This window comes from Ctenocephalides felis, unplaced genomic scaffold (assembly GCF_003426905.1).
Source record: "Ctenocephalides felis isolate EL2017-DRISC unplaced genomic scaffold, ASM342690v1 CF-g0.4_SCAFFOLD_00845, whole genome shotgun sequence".
Taxonomy (NCBI): domain Eukaryota; kingdom Metazoa; phylum Arthropoda; class Insecta; order Siphonaptera; family Pulicidae; genus Ctenocephalides; species Ctenocephalides felis.
Window position 1 is genome coordinate 31,834,834 of NW_020536999.1, and position 15,948 is coordinate 31,850,781.

At 28.4% G+C, this 15,948-nt stretch overlaps 1 protein-coding gene across 1 annotated transcript; it reads right to left on the reverse strand.

The window, feature by feature from the left end:
* Nucleotides 1-12,675: 12,675 nt before the first annotated feature.
* Nucleotides 12,676-14,118, reverse strand: LOC113382181 (E3 ubiquitin-protein ligase Topors-like). The gene has a single exon (XM_026620724.1). The coding sequence runs from the start codon at nt 14,116-14,118 to the stop codon at nt 12,676-12,678; it is 1,443 nt and encodes a 480-aa protein (XP_026476509.1).
* Nucleotides 14,119-15,948: the final 1,830 nt, after the last annotated feature.

Consider the following 15,948-nt stretch of genomic DNA (forward strand, 5'->3'; position numbering starts at 1 on the left):
CATTACAATAACTTACCCTACGGGAAGTTAAAAAAGTTTTATAACACTTACCTATGCATGCACACTGTCATTCAAATTTTATTAAAATTTTTGGTAATGGAATGCTAAAGTACATTTTTACTTCACACTAGACATATACATTCAGAACGCAACAATGCCACGTTTAGAATAGATTTGTACAATGCTTTGTGAATTAAAATTTTTAATAAATTAAAACAATAGTAGTAAAATCATATTACAAGAAAAATTATATTACAAACTATTTTTTTACAAATATTTTTATTGCTTCCGTTATATTAAAAGCCGGTTATTTCTTGTCGCGTGTGCATCTACAATAAAACGCGTGTTCAACAAATCTGTGTACCAAATGAACAAATTAAGTAATATGTATCAAGGGTGAAATCTTGCAACCCTTCTCTTTCAACAAGATCAATCCGCATAAAACAGAAATGAATAAAAAACTGACTATCAATTGTGCCATGTGCGAGATTTTGACCTCTCAGCATCACAGGTTACAGATCTTGACCATGGACCTCATCTTAGAACGGCCGGACAATGCTGTTATCCTGCGTACGGGTCATCACGGCGCGTACCTTACATATATTTTGACCCAGGTGTATCCCTTTTTTTGGGTCAGAAATTGCCGGACGGAACACAATAGAAAAGAAGATTTATAATATTGCACAACACAAGTATGCAAATAGACGGAAGAATAGTTATTTCAAAAATCCTACTTTAAATAAAGAAAAGGTCAAACTGTTTAAATTTTCACACAGATTTTGTGAGAATATTTGCAATAAAGAGAAACCCTTATATATGTAAAAGTAAAGTTATGTATATGTAGATTTTTAGAAGGGATTTACGATACAACAAATAGCAGTTCTTCAGTTAAATTGTATAAATCAATCAGAATTTGCAATGCATTATTGAAACACGGTGGGTACTAAGGAATTACATGGAAAAGGTCAAGTTAAATACAAAATACCTATTAATGTGCCTTTATGTATGATGCTGAGCATCAAAACTAAGAGCATTGTGAAATGTGATTGAATTAAAAGGTCAACGAAAAACGAGAACTTTGAGTGATGCAAAATATTATTGCATAAGTAAAATAAATTTGAGAAATAAAGTGTTAGATATAAATTAATCACTAGTAAAGTCAAATAATTATATCTAAATTTTTTAATTGTAACAAATATTCAATTTAATAATACCAAATATATTTACTGCAATTGCATTTATCGTTATATTCAATACAATTACTGTAGATGCTTTTTCAAGTTTTATATACGAAAATATTCTAGAGATGCCTACTATTGAAATTTTAATAAAATATATTATAATTTAAATAAGTTTACAGATTACATACAAATGTATTCAAATGAGAATAAGCACTATCAAAAACTATTAAATTCAACAATTGATATGTAACCGATATATTGCATTTAATTACTATAAGAGGTATTTTGAAATGACCTAAGAATCTCTAAATTTAAGTAACACGTATTTTGCAATATAAAAGATAATAATAAATGATGATTCTGCCTACATTTAATTCTGGATACAACAATCCTGAATGTTTTATGTTCTACATAATTGACATAATTCAATATATCATATCTAATTAATATCGAGGTAGCACTCATTGTTTGCTCTTTCATTAACTTTCATATGCTTTTATTATAAAAAAACCTTGTTAGCAAAATATATAATGTGTTTTTGAAATTTAAACACAGCGTGCAATCAATCCGCTATCATTCGTGACTGACATCAATCATTAAACACGAAACTATATCGGGATAAACTCATCATAATTTATTATATTAGAAAAGCGAACAAAATCGAAATGTCCGTTATATTATAGATCAGCCGTTCAGCAGACCTGTTGTTGGTCATACACGTTCACATAATTATTTATTCAATATCATAATGTGAAACCCTTTTTGTTTTGACCTATGAACTCCGAATAAATAATTACTCGGACGAAATAATCACATGCAAGAAGTTCTTCCCAAGAACTATGGGCGATTGTTAGGATGACCGGGCGATTTCGTCATATTCAGGCGGGGAAAGTTTTTAATTTTGCCAAACTTGAAGCTAAAATATCTTTGGTGAAAGGCTAAATGACAAAAGTAAAAAGAACTATTAGAAAAAAACACGTAAAATACTCATACAAGAGGAATAATAAACTTTTTTCAGGCTTTTGGCGAGTTTAAATTATAGTTATTTTGCACTATTTTAGATTCTGGTAGCAGTACAACGTACAATTTCAATATAAAAATTTAAAGTAAAAATACTATAATTTTTTATAAAGTTTGTCATACAGTTTTTCATTATAAAGTCTAATTAATCCTTAAGTCTACATTTGATTTACAGTGTAATTTTTTATTGATTTTAGCCTATAAAAGTTTAAACAAAACAATAAACTAGCTGTAAGTGGAATTCTGTCTTGAGGCAATTATGGCATCGTGCCTTAAGGCAAATTGCTGGTACTTCCCGTACTGTAACGAAATGTTCGAGAAATACTGAATGTTTTCAAATAGATTATTATAAATATTGTAACATTGTCTAATATTTATAAGAATTATATAAACTGAATTGCAAAGTTGAAATTATTTGTAAAGTAAAGTATATTAGAACTATAGTCAGAATTAAAAATAAAATCTGAATTATTTTCGATATACAAAAAATTTAAAAAAAAAAATGGAACAAAATTTTTTTTCCAAAATCAATTATTTTGTTAAGACAAGCAGAAAGTTTTTTAAATCATCCAAATCGGACGCTTAGTTCTCTCAAAAATTGCCATTTTTTACATATTTAGCTCCGTATCTTCAAAATGGCTGGGCCTGCCTTTGCCAAAAACTAATAAACACTTCTCCCAATCATTACTAATTGAATGTTTTTTTAGATCATTCAAATCGGATACTCCGTTCTCTCAAAAATTCGATTTGTATTTTCTGCACTCTTTGTTCCGTATCTCCGAAACGGCTGGACCTGCCTTTGCCAAAAACTAATCAGTTCTTTTCCCTATCAATAAGAATCGAATGTTTTTTGAACCATTCAAATCGGTTGATCCGTACGCCCGAAAACGTGGACGAAAATTTGTATCCATACATACATACACACTCACACACACACACACACACACATCCATTTTTTCTGAGGTATGCCAAAACGTTCAGAAACTTTCAAAACGTCGAGAAATGTAAAAATTTTCAATTCCGATTTTCGGCCCATTACAATAACTTACCCTACGGGAAGTTAAATATAAGATTTGAGATTTAAGATTTATTATTAATAAAATAATTTTTGCTAGAGAATTGGTAATATTTTTTTTCTAAAAGAAATCATATTATAACTACAATAAAGCTAATACTTCTTTCCAAACTATGTAAAATACCTATTAATGTCTAAAAAATATGTAAGATATTATTGTAATTATCTGTTAAAAATAATTTTAATTGAAACTAAATTAACTATAGTGTACATTATTGTAATTTAATAATAATAATCTTGTTTCAATTATTCTTAATACATTTTAATATCAAGCAAATAGTTTACGAATTTTTGGTTCAGAACATCTAGATTACCTTCCTTAGAGTTTTAAGTTCAAGCCACATTTTAAAAGTTTTTTTATTATTATTATTTTTAAAAGCAATAAAAATACAATATGTTAGGAGCTATTTGGTTCAATTGATTAAAATAATTCGGCTAAATTTTTAATAGTATATCAATAGTTGCCATTTCAATGAGTGATTGGCCAATTCAACTCAGTTCACCAAAGATACAATAATGCTAAAATGCCTTGTATAAAAAAAGTAAAAATTGCTAAAAACGATCTTTAAAAAAGTGATTATTCAAGTTTGGAGTTAAGAAATTTTTAGCATTCGAATGGTTTAACATAGTATGATAGTACCTATAACTTGATCCCATATAATCAAAATACGTTTCCTAACGACCGTTTTCATCACTTCAGTCCATAAAGCGCGGTTGCATCATAAATATCGAGACATCTACCGGACATGGCTTGTCGGAACAACCCTTTTTGCATAAAATCAAGTCGTTTAACCTGGATGACCTCAGAGAGACCTCTGATCTTTGCATTCTCATACGGGACGTCGGGTTCCGTCGCAAAATATCCAAACGGTAGCCAGTTCTTCCGAGAGGCACGACTGAACGCCCGGCTCGATCTCTCGATTCCGTTATGGGACAGGACGAGTTTTGTTACACGAATTTGGTGAAATAATAAATTACGCAAAACCTGATTAAAATACCTTATTATAATAAACGAACCCCGTTCAATAGATGCTTCATGGGTTACAGAAAAAAATGAAATTTTGGTTTTGGTTTGTAAATAACAAAAAATATACATAAATTTATTATTTATATTTATTAAAATGTAATAATTTTGAATTATAATATTAATAGTTATTGATATTTATTTAAAACTCGAAAATTTTGTAGTAATTTTGTATATCAAAATTACTTTAATTTTGTATTGATGTCTAGGCCAATTTTAATAACAAAGTATTAGCTGAACTAAGCAAATAATAATAAGATTGCAATGTGTTTATGAAATAATATTATACTAATTATTCCCTTGCAAAGCTCAATTAGTATAAGATTTTTCACAATAATATAAAATTGATATTGTTTAAAATTGTTTGTAATAATTATCCCACTAGTGTCAGAAGTGTGCATAATATTTACTGAGTATTCAAAGAAGATCTGTCCAATTAAATAGTGATAATAAGTAATATTGATAGACGTTAGTACTATGAATTAATCTGTACAATTTCCAATATATGTATTTTCTAATATTTTCATATATCATAAATTTACATCATAACATGCAATTTTGCAATACCTAATAGTTCTAATCATAATATCAAATTATTTGCAGATTTTCTAGACGTACTTATCCTTTTCACAGAAGTGCTGAAATATCAAAGTATCGCTTTACAATTAGCCTTAGGCGGTTTCCTTGTTGAATCCATTACCAACAATTTATTCTAACTAACAATAATAACAACAACCTACAATGGGCAACTCGAAGAAGGAGCAATGGCGAATGTTTATGCCCGAATATTCATTTGAAAGGGTTTTACTAGAACATGACAAGCCAGTATGCCCAGTAGTTGCTGTTTTAGTTCGACAATAGGATGTAACTGGATCTGATTTGCATCATATTTGTGAACAGCTTATTCTCACGATGTCGGCTGACCAATGGTCAAACAAAACTGAATAAGAATATATACAAATATTATAGGTAAAATAAATAGAGATTAGAATAATTGTGCCTGCAGTGCTGTATAAACCATTTAAAACGCATTTGATATTTTCCCTCATGATAAAAAAATTTCATAACATATATGCACCTTTTGTACTATGTTCTACAGTTCCTGAACTTATGCAGTAATTGAACTACACTTTAAATAACTTCAAGAAAAAATATTCGCTGTTCCAAAATCAGTATATTTACAACATAAGCTTTTAGTAGCAAAACTCTTTCACATGTTCTACATACAGCTCAGTGTTGTCCGAACAATAGATCGATGGAAATATTCAATATTCAATATTCAATTCTGCACATTTCACGCCGATGTCGGTGGGGGTTTTTCAATTCTTTATCCGCAGTCGGAAAAGGGCTTTCTTTGCACGCGTTCGCGTTACGATATTTTATTCACTGTGCAAATGTGTCACATGTATCATATTTCCCAACGTCACCCTTTCATATGAGGATGTGAAGGAGGTTTGAGTTTTTTTCACCGTGTCCGCAGCTTTTTACTTCTTATTTTTGACGTCCAGAGTTTGCGGCGGTAGAGAAAAGCTCCGTGACCGATATGCTAAGCGATTGGAGATAAGATATACATATATAAAAATGAATAGTTTGTGTAAAATTCTTATGTTTTAGGTAGTATTTACAGTAGATTTTAATATTTACTTAATTTAACTGTAAAGTATTTATGCATACTTTTCTGAAAGATTTAATTTGCAGTTTCTTGTATTAAAAAAATGTAAAATATATTTTGTTGCTGAATATCTGTAAATAAAATAATTTTCTAAAACTGTTCTGGTAGATTTTAATTCAATTTAGGTAGAATTTGAGTAGTCATTTACTTTTGATATATATTTTCTATGCATATATCTACTTGAAAGATAATATTTTTGAAAATATAAAATAATTTCAACCGAAAATTTTGGAATTTTAAATTGAATTTGTAAGTATCTATATGTCCGTATCTAGAAAAACTAGAAAAGTTAGTTATCAATATATTCTGAGAAATTACACGTAGAAAAACAAATAGTATGTCTAAAATCCTTGTGATTTAAACTGCATTTGCATTAGTTATAAAAAGTTGTTTAATTTTACTATGAATTATTTATGTATACGTTTCAAAAAGATGAAATGTTTATTTTCTGTTAATTATATTAAAGAATCTAAACTTCAGAAATATCAACTAAAGATACAGCGCAAAAAGTGCCAAAATGGGTAAATCAGTTTTTGGAGAATGGAGCGACCGATCTGAATAATTCAAAAAACATTTCATTTATATTAATAGAATGGAGTACCGTTTAAATTCTTGCAAAAGCAGGCCCAGCCGTTAAAATAGTAAAACGCCGTTTGGCGGTTAAAAATGACATATGCACATCAAATTATCAGACATTTTATGGGGATTTTCAAAGTTTAAAAAAAAAATTATACGGGAAGTTCCAGCAATTTGCCTTAAGGAACGATGCCATACACCACTCATTTAAAACGTTCTGGTTTAAGTAGTAGTTCTACTAAAATCACTTAAAGCAGGTATTTAGTACAAATATGGTATAACATAACAATTTTTTAGGTATCGCATGTTAATTTAGATATAAATATTGAATATTTTGTAATTAATAGTATTATTTTTAACTTTTTTTAGTGCTTTATGTCTAAGCATAACGTGTCTAAAATTTTCGTCAACTGAAGCAAAATAAATCAATGTCCCATCAGCATATCGAAATTCGCTCCCAAAACGTGAGCCTAACATGTAAAGCAACTTTGGCAAAGTGAATACATATGTGTGATACCACTTCGCGCCACGAATGTGTTTTGAATACTAATCAGATGGAAACAAAACTGTAGCTGAGTAAAACCCTTTGGAAAATCTATTCTTGTGTCGAATACAAAGGTAAATGTATATTGATTGGATGATTGAATCATTCGCCAATGTTCGTGTATCATGCTTTGAACAACTAACATTAAGTATCACATAATATCCAGGAAAAAATAAATATGCTTCACATATATAGGTGCAAAAATATTGATGTGATTACTATATAAATGTATACATATAAAATTATTTATAGGTAATTCTAAGACGTACAGAAAGAAAAGTGCAATAAAATTACGAATAAAACGATTTATACATGGGAGAACATAAAATTCCTGGTTTCTTTTTCAATTTTCGATAAATTGTATGAATGTTTTGTTCTATTTGATTCAAAATAAATTCAAGCTTTAAATGACATTCAAAAGAAATAATGGCAATAAAATTATGATTACGAGTAAATATAAATATCTTTATCAGAAATGAGGTACCCAAGCGTATTCAGACTAATCATAACAGAGCGATTGAAAATCGTTTAAACTTTATACAAATCAATTTTTCTCGTTTTACTTCCAAATATTGTTGTTAAAAATGTTTAATTCGTTGTGAGATATCGGTGTTGGACCTTTGTTTCCGCGGACCTTTAAGCATCGCTCTACCTTATATGATATCTTGCATCTCTATAGAGTATAAATTTGCTTTATCGAATATGAACAAATAAAGCTATATAATCAAATGCAAAAAATCTATATAGTACAAAACAATATAATAACTCTATTTACATTCCAATATGGCAATCATCTAATGCAAGTTCATATTATTTGCATTGATGTTGCAAATTACTTTATTAATTCATAAACAAAGATGAGTCCTTCATATGCGTAGACAAGTCGCCCACTTGTAGGATAAAAGGTATAATCATTATAATGACAACTGGCAAGTATACGGTATAAAAACTTGTAATCTGAACACTCATTGGATGTTATTGAGATGTTAATTAACCAATGGAATATACAACGAATGTGTATCCATCTTTAAAACATGTTTACTAATCATATTCCTTTGAACAAACGAGATCATTGTCGCCGTTTACGGACCAAAGGTTACGCGTTATGATAATGTATGACAAAAAATCTTCCACAAAGAATAACATAATAGCTAAAGGTAAATCTGTGTGGTTGGAAAAAACGAATAGTTTTATAATGATGTTTTTGATAATAGTTGTCTCAAAGCGCTTGAAGTATTATTAACTTCCCGAAGAAGAAATCAGAAAATCCGATTTGCTAACATATGTTTTCGACGTCTCTAGTCATCATGAATCGTTTGACACTAAAACTAAAAATTGTGTATGAGCAATCGTCGATAAAGTGGCTGAACTGAATTAAAAAAAACTAAATTCATTCGATGCAGTTCAATAAATTTGTAGTTACAGAAACGTGCAAACGTTTTCATCCCCATTTTCCTAAAAATCCTGAACCGGTTTTAAAAATTCAAAAACTGTTCGAAAGAAATGTCTTAGAAAAGTTTTAGAATTATGAAAAATAACTATTGTTTTTCGACTATAATTAATCCAATTACAGATATGACAATTTTATTTAAAACATATCAATTGAAAATCGTACTGATTGATTTTTAGTGAAAGCAATTATGCAACAAATAAATTGTTGAAAATATTATTAAAATAGCTAAATTTCACTTTGCACGTATCAGAAAGTTCTGCGCAACTTGCAAAGCAAAAGGCCCCTTACACCTAGTTTATCATAAAAATGAAAATAATTTTGTTTGATAGTATACTCATTTAAATATGATCTTGAATTAATCTTTAATGATAATTATATAAAATTCTACGAAAGTTTATACTTTTTAGAAAAAGTGATTAAACATTTGTTATGGCAATTTGAAAAAACGATTGTGAATGTCGTGTAAATTCCATTCATTCTACATTTTTTTTAACTTAACGTGTTTTTTAAATATGTTAAAATATTAACTAAGGGAAATCTACGTTGTCAATAAAAGTACGTTAATGTATGTCAATCACAATATTGAATAGCAAAATATTTTTATACGAATATTTTTTTACGAATTTAATTATAATAGTATAATTTTACTTATTAATGATACTATAACTCATCATAATTTAAAAGTTTATAACATCCGAAAAAAGCGATTAAATATTTGTTAGAGAAATTTAGACAAAAGACAATATTTGTGTAAATTTCATTGATTCTATATTGTATTAGTTCACTATAATCTTCAAAACCATAATAGCTAAGAAAGTATATAGTCAAAAAATATAATAGTTTTACAGTGATGCATGTGATAAAAAATTTGAATTTTTATTTATATATGTAACGATAATCATAATTCATAATATAGAATAGTAAAATATTTTTATACTTAAGCATGCTTATTTATTAACTTCCGTGGAGTAAGTTACAGTAATCGCAGAAAAATAAAAAAAAAATTATATCTTCACGTTTCTGAACAATTTGGCATACCTTAAAAAAGTGGATGTATGTATGAGTGTGTGTGTGTATAAATGTGTGCGTGTGTGTATGTACGAATACAATTTTTCGTCGACGATTTCGAGAACACAAATCAACCGATTTCAAAATTCTCAAGAATCTAATTATTACAATTTTCAAACAATTTTAAAGTTTTTTTTAAAAAAAATAATTTTAGCTACGGGAAGTTTCAGCAATTTGCCTTAAGGCACGATGTCATGCTCCACTAATATTTTATAATTTTATTATCACTAAAAAGTACATGTATATTATTAATTAATAATATACATGTACTTTTTAGTGATAATAAAATTATAAAATATTCAACAAACGATTATGCGTTCTGAAAAATTCTATTAAACATCTATCATGGCAATTTAGAAAGAAGTTCTCTATATCTGTGTAAATTCTATTAATTCCACAATTTATTAGTTTACTATGTTCTCCAAATACGTTTTGCTACGCACTCCCTACTACTACGTCTCATTGAAGCCATTGCAATCAAGCAGAATATAGATTGCTACGGATTCGTAGTAAGATTGGCAGAGACAAATTAGATGACCCCTGTGACCCACCTTAATTACACAAATCTGAACAAGAACAGGAGGCTAAAAGGGATAGATTTATGAGGTACACATGAGGGCGGAGAAATGATACGAATTACATTTTTGCAGCTAATGAAAATAGTTACAGAGGTACTAACTCAATCTTTCTCATAATACTGAATACAAACCCATTTTATGGTGTCATTTATATTTATAATTTTTGTCCCATTGTTTTGTTTATTTCTAAAATATAAACAATAAAAAAAACTTACCACTTGCTATTTTCTTCTGGTACCTTCACTGAACCAAGACAGGTTGTAATATTTATCTGCAAAGAAAAAATGATTTACTAATTATTTCACAAATATCTAGTAATTTTTGGGGTTGCTAAATTACAAAAATTATCATGATTTATATTTACTTGCAAATATATATGAAATATATACATATATACAATATTACAATATTTATAATAATTTGTGCATATGCACAATATTGTTTATCCAAGTAATTACTAAAATTATTTTATTAAATGGTTGAAAATTATTTTTTAAGAATGTATTTTTATTTAAGCACTATTCAAAATATATGCCGGAAACTTGCCATAAATATGAAACTTGTTGACGCATTTACATATTTTATTATCCGGTAGCAGAATAATAAAAAAATATTTGTTATATGTGTATATATATATGATAAGGTAATATAACTCAGTTACTGTCAATACCTATATACTATATTTGCTGTTTTATTTTTATATTTGGTTCAATCCAAATTTTTCTAAATATTTATGTCTTAATTTCAAATTTTTATATATAGTTCAGTAATAAAGTAATGAAATAATAAATTTACCATATGTGCATATATTATGTATAGTAATATCACTATCATTAATAATCTAATAGTCCGTCAAAACCGTTGTATATATATGAAATTCATTACAATTTATTTTTAATATAAACTGTAACATTGAATTTTCTTCGAACTTTGAATAACTTGATTTTTGAACTTTGAATTCAACTGTTAACTTATTGCATCCAAATTTCATACATATACAATTTCAATATAATTTAATTAACTTAGCATTAGTTACATGATTCATTTTTCAGTAATATTGCACTATCTTGATTATAATATATATAGTGATAAAAAAATTATCTAAACTTTGTTTTTTTCTAAATCTTTTAAGTGTGCTATCAATGTTAGTCGATACTAGAAACTATTCTAGCATAAAGAAGTCAAATTTATTATTGCGGTATATTTACTCAATTTTAGTGAAACAGAAAAATATTTTTCATTTTTTCCTACATTTTTTTGACCGTCTGATGGATTTAGTACCATTTTGTATGAGAAGCACTACATAACATTGCCCCTATGTAACTTCGGTCTATTTTACAGCAGAATCGGTCCCTTATTCCAAATTTCTCACTGGTATTCGCGGTTGTCATATTGTGTTTTGTTATATATTTAATTTTTTGAAGAAATATATTTATAAATAAACTATATATTACACATCATTTATATTATATTAATCTGCCACGTGCGTCTAAGTCCAAATAACCTGACATCTCAAAACAATAAATTAGTTCTTTGTGTATTATGTGACTATCACATATCATCGTCGCGTTTTGTGAGCATTCACTTAATTATAATATCCGTCAAAACACTGATTGACGTTTACACATGTGAAATTCCTTTGAATCGAGCGATTCACCTCCATATCGGTAAAATGAAATAAGACTCGCAAAGAAAAAAAAATTGTATAATAAATAAATGTTAATATACCGAACAATGGATTTTGAGTTGCTTATAAAATTTCTCATAGTTATCTGTGGCGCGATACCGTAGCTAGAGATGTTAGGTAATTGTCGAACTTCTAACAGAAAATTAATACCTAAAAAATGATGTTTTAAATTTAATACTTCGTTATATGTAGAGACACCACTCCACATACTTCACATCAATCTTCCGTAAAAAAAATATTATCTTTTTTAATAATAAATGCTAGTAATTTGTTATCAAGAGGTTATAAGTAAAAGTCAAAATAATAACAATTATCTTAATTTTAAGTAATTAATAAAAAAGTACTATTATTAAGTATATAAAATGTAATAAGATTAGAGCTATAAATAAGATAATTTTATTATATTTAACATATTTTACCTTAAAAATGATAAATATAAATAGGCAGCAGCTCAAATTAATTTATTTGTTTTACTGTTTGTAAGTAACATTTCACAATAATTATTTTTCATAACATTTACAAAAAACTTATAAAGCATATCACTAACTCTTTTATTACAATTAATTAATAATATTATTTAATTAATCAATTTTTGATTTGATTTGACATATTATTTAAATTTCTTTGACCTCTTCTTCAAATAAAGTTTGATGAAAAAAACTAAATATTTTTGTGAAAAAAGTTAGTTTCTTGATTTAATTCTCAGATTAATTTGTTTTCGTGATAAAAAGTTCCGTATTTTACTGTAAATTTATTACATTAGAACTGCACTAAATATTTGTTGTATTTTTAACAAGTTACTTGTTATTTTTGGAATTAAGTTGTCTTCTTTTGGGTTCATGATCTTTGCTATCAGATTTTGCCGTACTAATTTGCTGTGTTCGGCAAATATTACGTAATTCATACCTTTTACTCGTTGACGATTCGGCCTTTGATTTAGAGATAGAAACTGATTTTTGTTTTCTACTCCTACCTCTGCTTGTACTTGGCTCATTAAGCAGAGAAATGTTATCATCATCTGAATCCAATAATATTAGTTCTGGAGTTCTATCATGTGGTGGTTTGTTGTTACTAGTTGGTGGCGCTGCCTGAATGCCCAAAGAGTTCGAGTCATGGGTCAAGTTGCCATTTGACCCATTATTTTGATGAGCAGGAGTGGCATCTGATGATATAATTCTAACATTCTCACCATGCAGAACATGCGTATTGCCAATAATATATTCTTTTGTAACATAACTGACTCTTTTATCATAACCTGCCATATTATAAGGTGAACGGGCAATTACATAACACACATGAGTCAAAGGATCAGTAAAGCTAAAATATGGCAAACTAGCCATGCGAAAAGCAGCGGAATTAGTTGGTGGCGCTGCCTGAATGCCCAAAGAGTTCAAGTCAACAGTCAAGTTGCCATTTGACCCATTATTTTGATGAGCAGAAGTGGCATCTGATGATATAGTTCTAGCATTCTCATTAATACATTCTTTTGTTACATAACTGACTCTTTGATCATAACCTACCATATTATATGGTGAACGGGCAAATACATAAAACTCATGAGTGAAATGATCAGTAAAGTTAGTGAAATATGGCCAAATAGCCATTCGAAAAGCAGAGGAATTAATATCATAAAGCAAAATCAAATCTAATACAACGCTTTTGACATGACTTATATCAGTTTGATGGCTGAATAGAACGTTTAATTCTCGATATAGCCATGTACATAGTTCATACTTTTGACCTGGGTTCTTCTCATAAAATTTTGCTGAACACTTCAGGAAACCACCAGATACATCAGGTAAAGGATTTGCCCATAAATTAGATTTATAAACATTCGATCTAAAAACATCTACTGTCTGTGGCTGAATGATTCTGACAGACTGAGCTTCTGCTGTAATTTTTTTTGTAGATCCATGATCATCATCGTCGGATTGAAAATTATCAATTAAGAACTTAAAAAATTGATTAATATACTGATAACATAAATAACATGCTGATTTAACCTTATTCCATTGCAGCAAACATGTATACCAAAACTCATGGAGACGTGTGTTTCTAATGCACTTGTTTTTGCAGTTGTGCGAACATTTAGGGCACTTAGTAAGTGGTGAAGATTTGTTTTGAGCATTTTGCGATGCATTTGAAGAATCTTCATTATTAGGTGCTACATTATACGTATCTGCACTATCTCCTGAATAAGTAAGCATCGCCGACCAACTGGAGCGTGATGGCACATCCATGGTAAGTAATTCCTATTTATTATGTTAAGAACTGTTCACATTTATGACTTAAACAAAATTTAAATGGATTCATTGCATACTAGATTTGATTCCATAAATGTCAAACTATTCATATATTTCTAATAAAATTAAATTATGGGTAACTAGAACATTCTATACAATAATAATCATTCTTTTAGTCTTGTGATTCATAGAACATAGTCAGGCCCACAAATATAAGCTGGCTTTCTTGGAGACAAAAAAGACGTGCAAACGAATTAACGAATAAACAAATATAAACTCATAAACAAATTTCTACCGTTGTATAGTCGACATGAAAACGTATTTTAATATTAGCATAATCTAAAAATTCTTCTTTTGCAAAACTGAAAAAAAGCTTTAAATAAGATTCTTTATTTTTATCGATTACATCGATATTATATACATAGTAGTTTTAGACATCACTAGTTTTGATCCAGCATCAAAAGGATATATTAGAAACTCGATGTGACGCGATTCGAAGATGCGTCCCGCTGCGTCTTCGGGTAAAAAGAGTCGAGGAGCGATCGGAATGAGCTGTCAATCAGTGCCCATACTTACATAGACCATAGTCAGGACATTAGTAGAATTTTATTCATTATTCAACAGACATATTTGAATCAAATTTTTAAAATAACTCTGTAAATTTAATAAAAAATTACGTTACGTTGCATGTATGTGGAAGCATTTGCGACCATAAAAATTAGTCTGCAATAAAATGCTAGAAATTCATATAAATACATTTTGAGATAGATAATTTTATGTAGTTTCTAAAACTAGAATTGCTTTGGAAGCTGCTAGAATTAATTAAAATTTGCTTCCTGCATTTTTATATCCATGCCTATTCGGCAAAGTTTATTGTCAGTCCAATAAAACCAAGTAGAACTTTTAATTATACCATTACTTTTAAACTAGTAAAATTTGATTTAATTCTGTTCTTATTTCATTTTTACACAAGCTACTAATATTGATATATGTATTATATATTAGTATTTTTCAATTTGAACAGACTTTGGATAAATTGAAAGTAATGTCTACAGAAGATAAAGCAAACATACTTAATCTTCAATCTAGAGTATAATAGACCAAAGTAAACTAACAAATAAAATACGAACAAAGTCAGTAACATCGTTTACAACCGATATAATAACTTGTTGCCACAAATGCAATAAAATGCCACAAAATATTTATATAAATTTTGAGATTGATAATTGTATGTTAGTTTTAAAAAATAGGATTGCTTTAGAAACTGCTGAGCTTATAAATAAAAATTTCCTCATGTACAGCAATTATACCCATGCCTATTTTGCAATATTCATTGTCAGTACATTGGGTCTAATAAAACTAAGTTCAGCTTTTAATTATACCATTACTTTTAAATTAGGGAAAGTTGATTTAATTCTGCTTTTAATTTTTTAAAAACGTGCTGTCAATATTGATAAATAATGAAATTTTTAAATTTGAAAAAAACTTTCGATAAATTGGAAATAATATCTATCAATGAGGAAAAATTTTGAATTTATGCTTATATGCTTCCTTGATGTTAACACTAAAAACATTCGTAATATTTTATTTTGTTACTTTGCCAGGGATTCGTGGTGAAGGCTTGGTCTTGCAACTACTGTTTCCAGGTTCGATACTTATTTCTACCAACTGGATATCAAGCATGATATCAATTTTTACTCGAAATTGTAGATCGAGATATTAATTAATAATATATTTTTGCAGGATTGCTCTATATATATACGTATCTAATCAATGTCAACCACTCGAAAGGATATCAACCACTGTGTTTCCTTCTGAGGACATCAC

Excerpts from the sequence above, each read along its gene's own strand:
- LOC113382181 (XM_026620724.1), bottom strand. The coding sequence starts at position 14,118 with ATGGATGTGCCATCACGCTCCAGTTGGTCGGCGATGCTTACTTATTCA.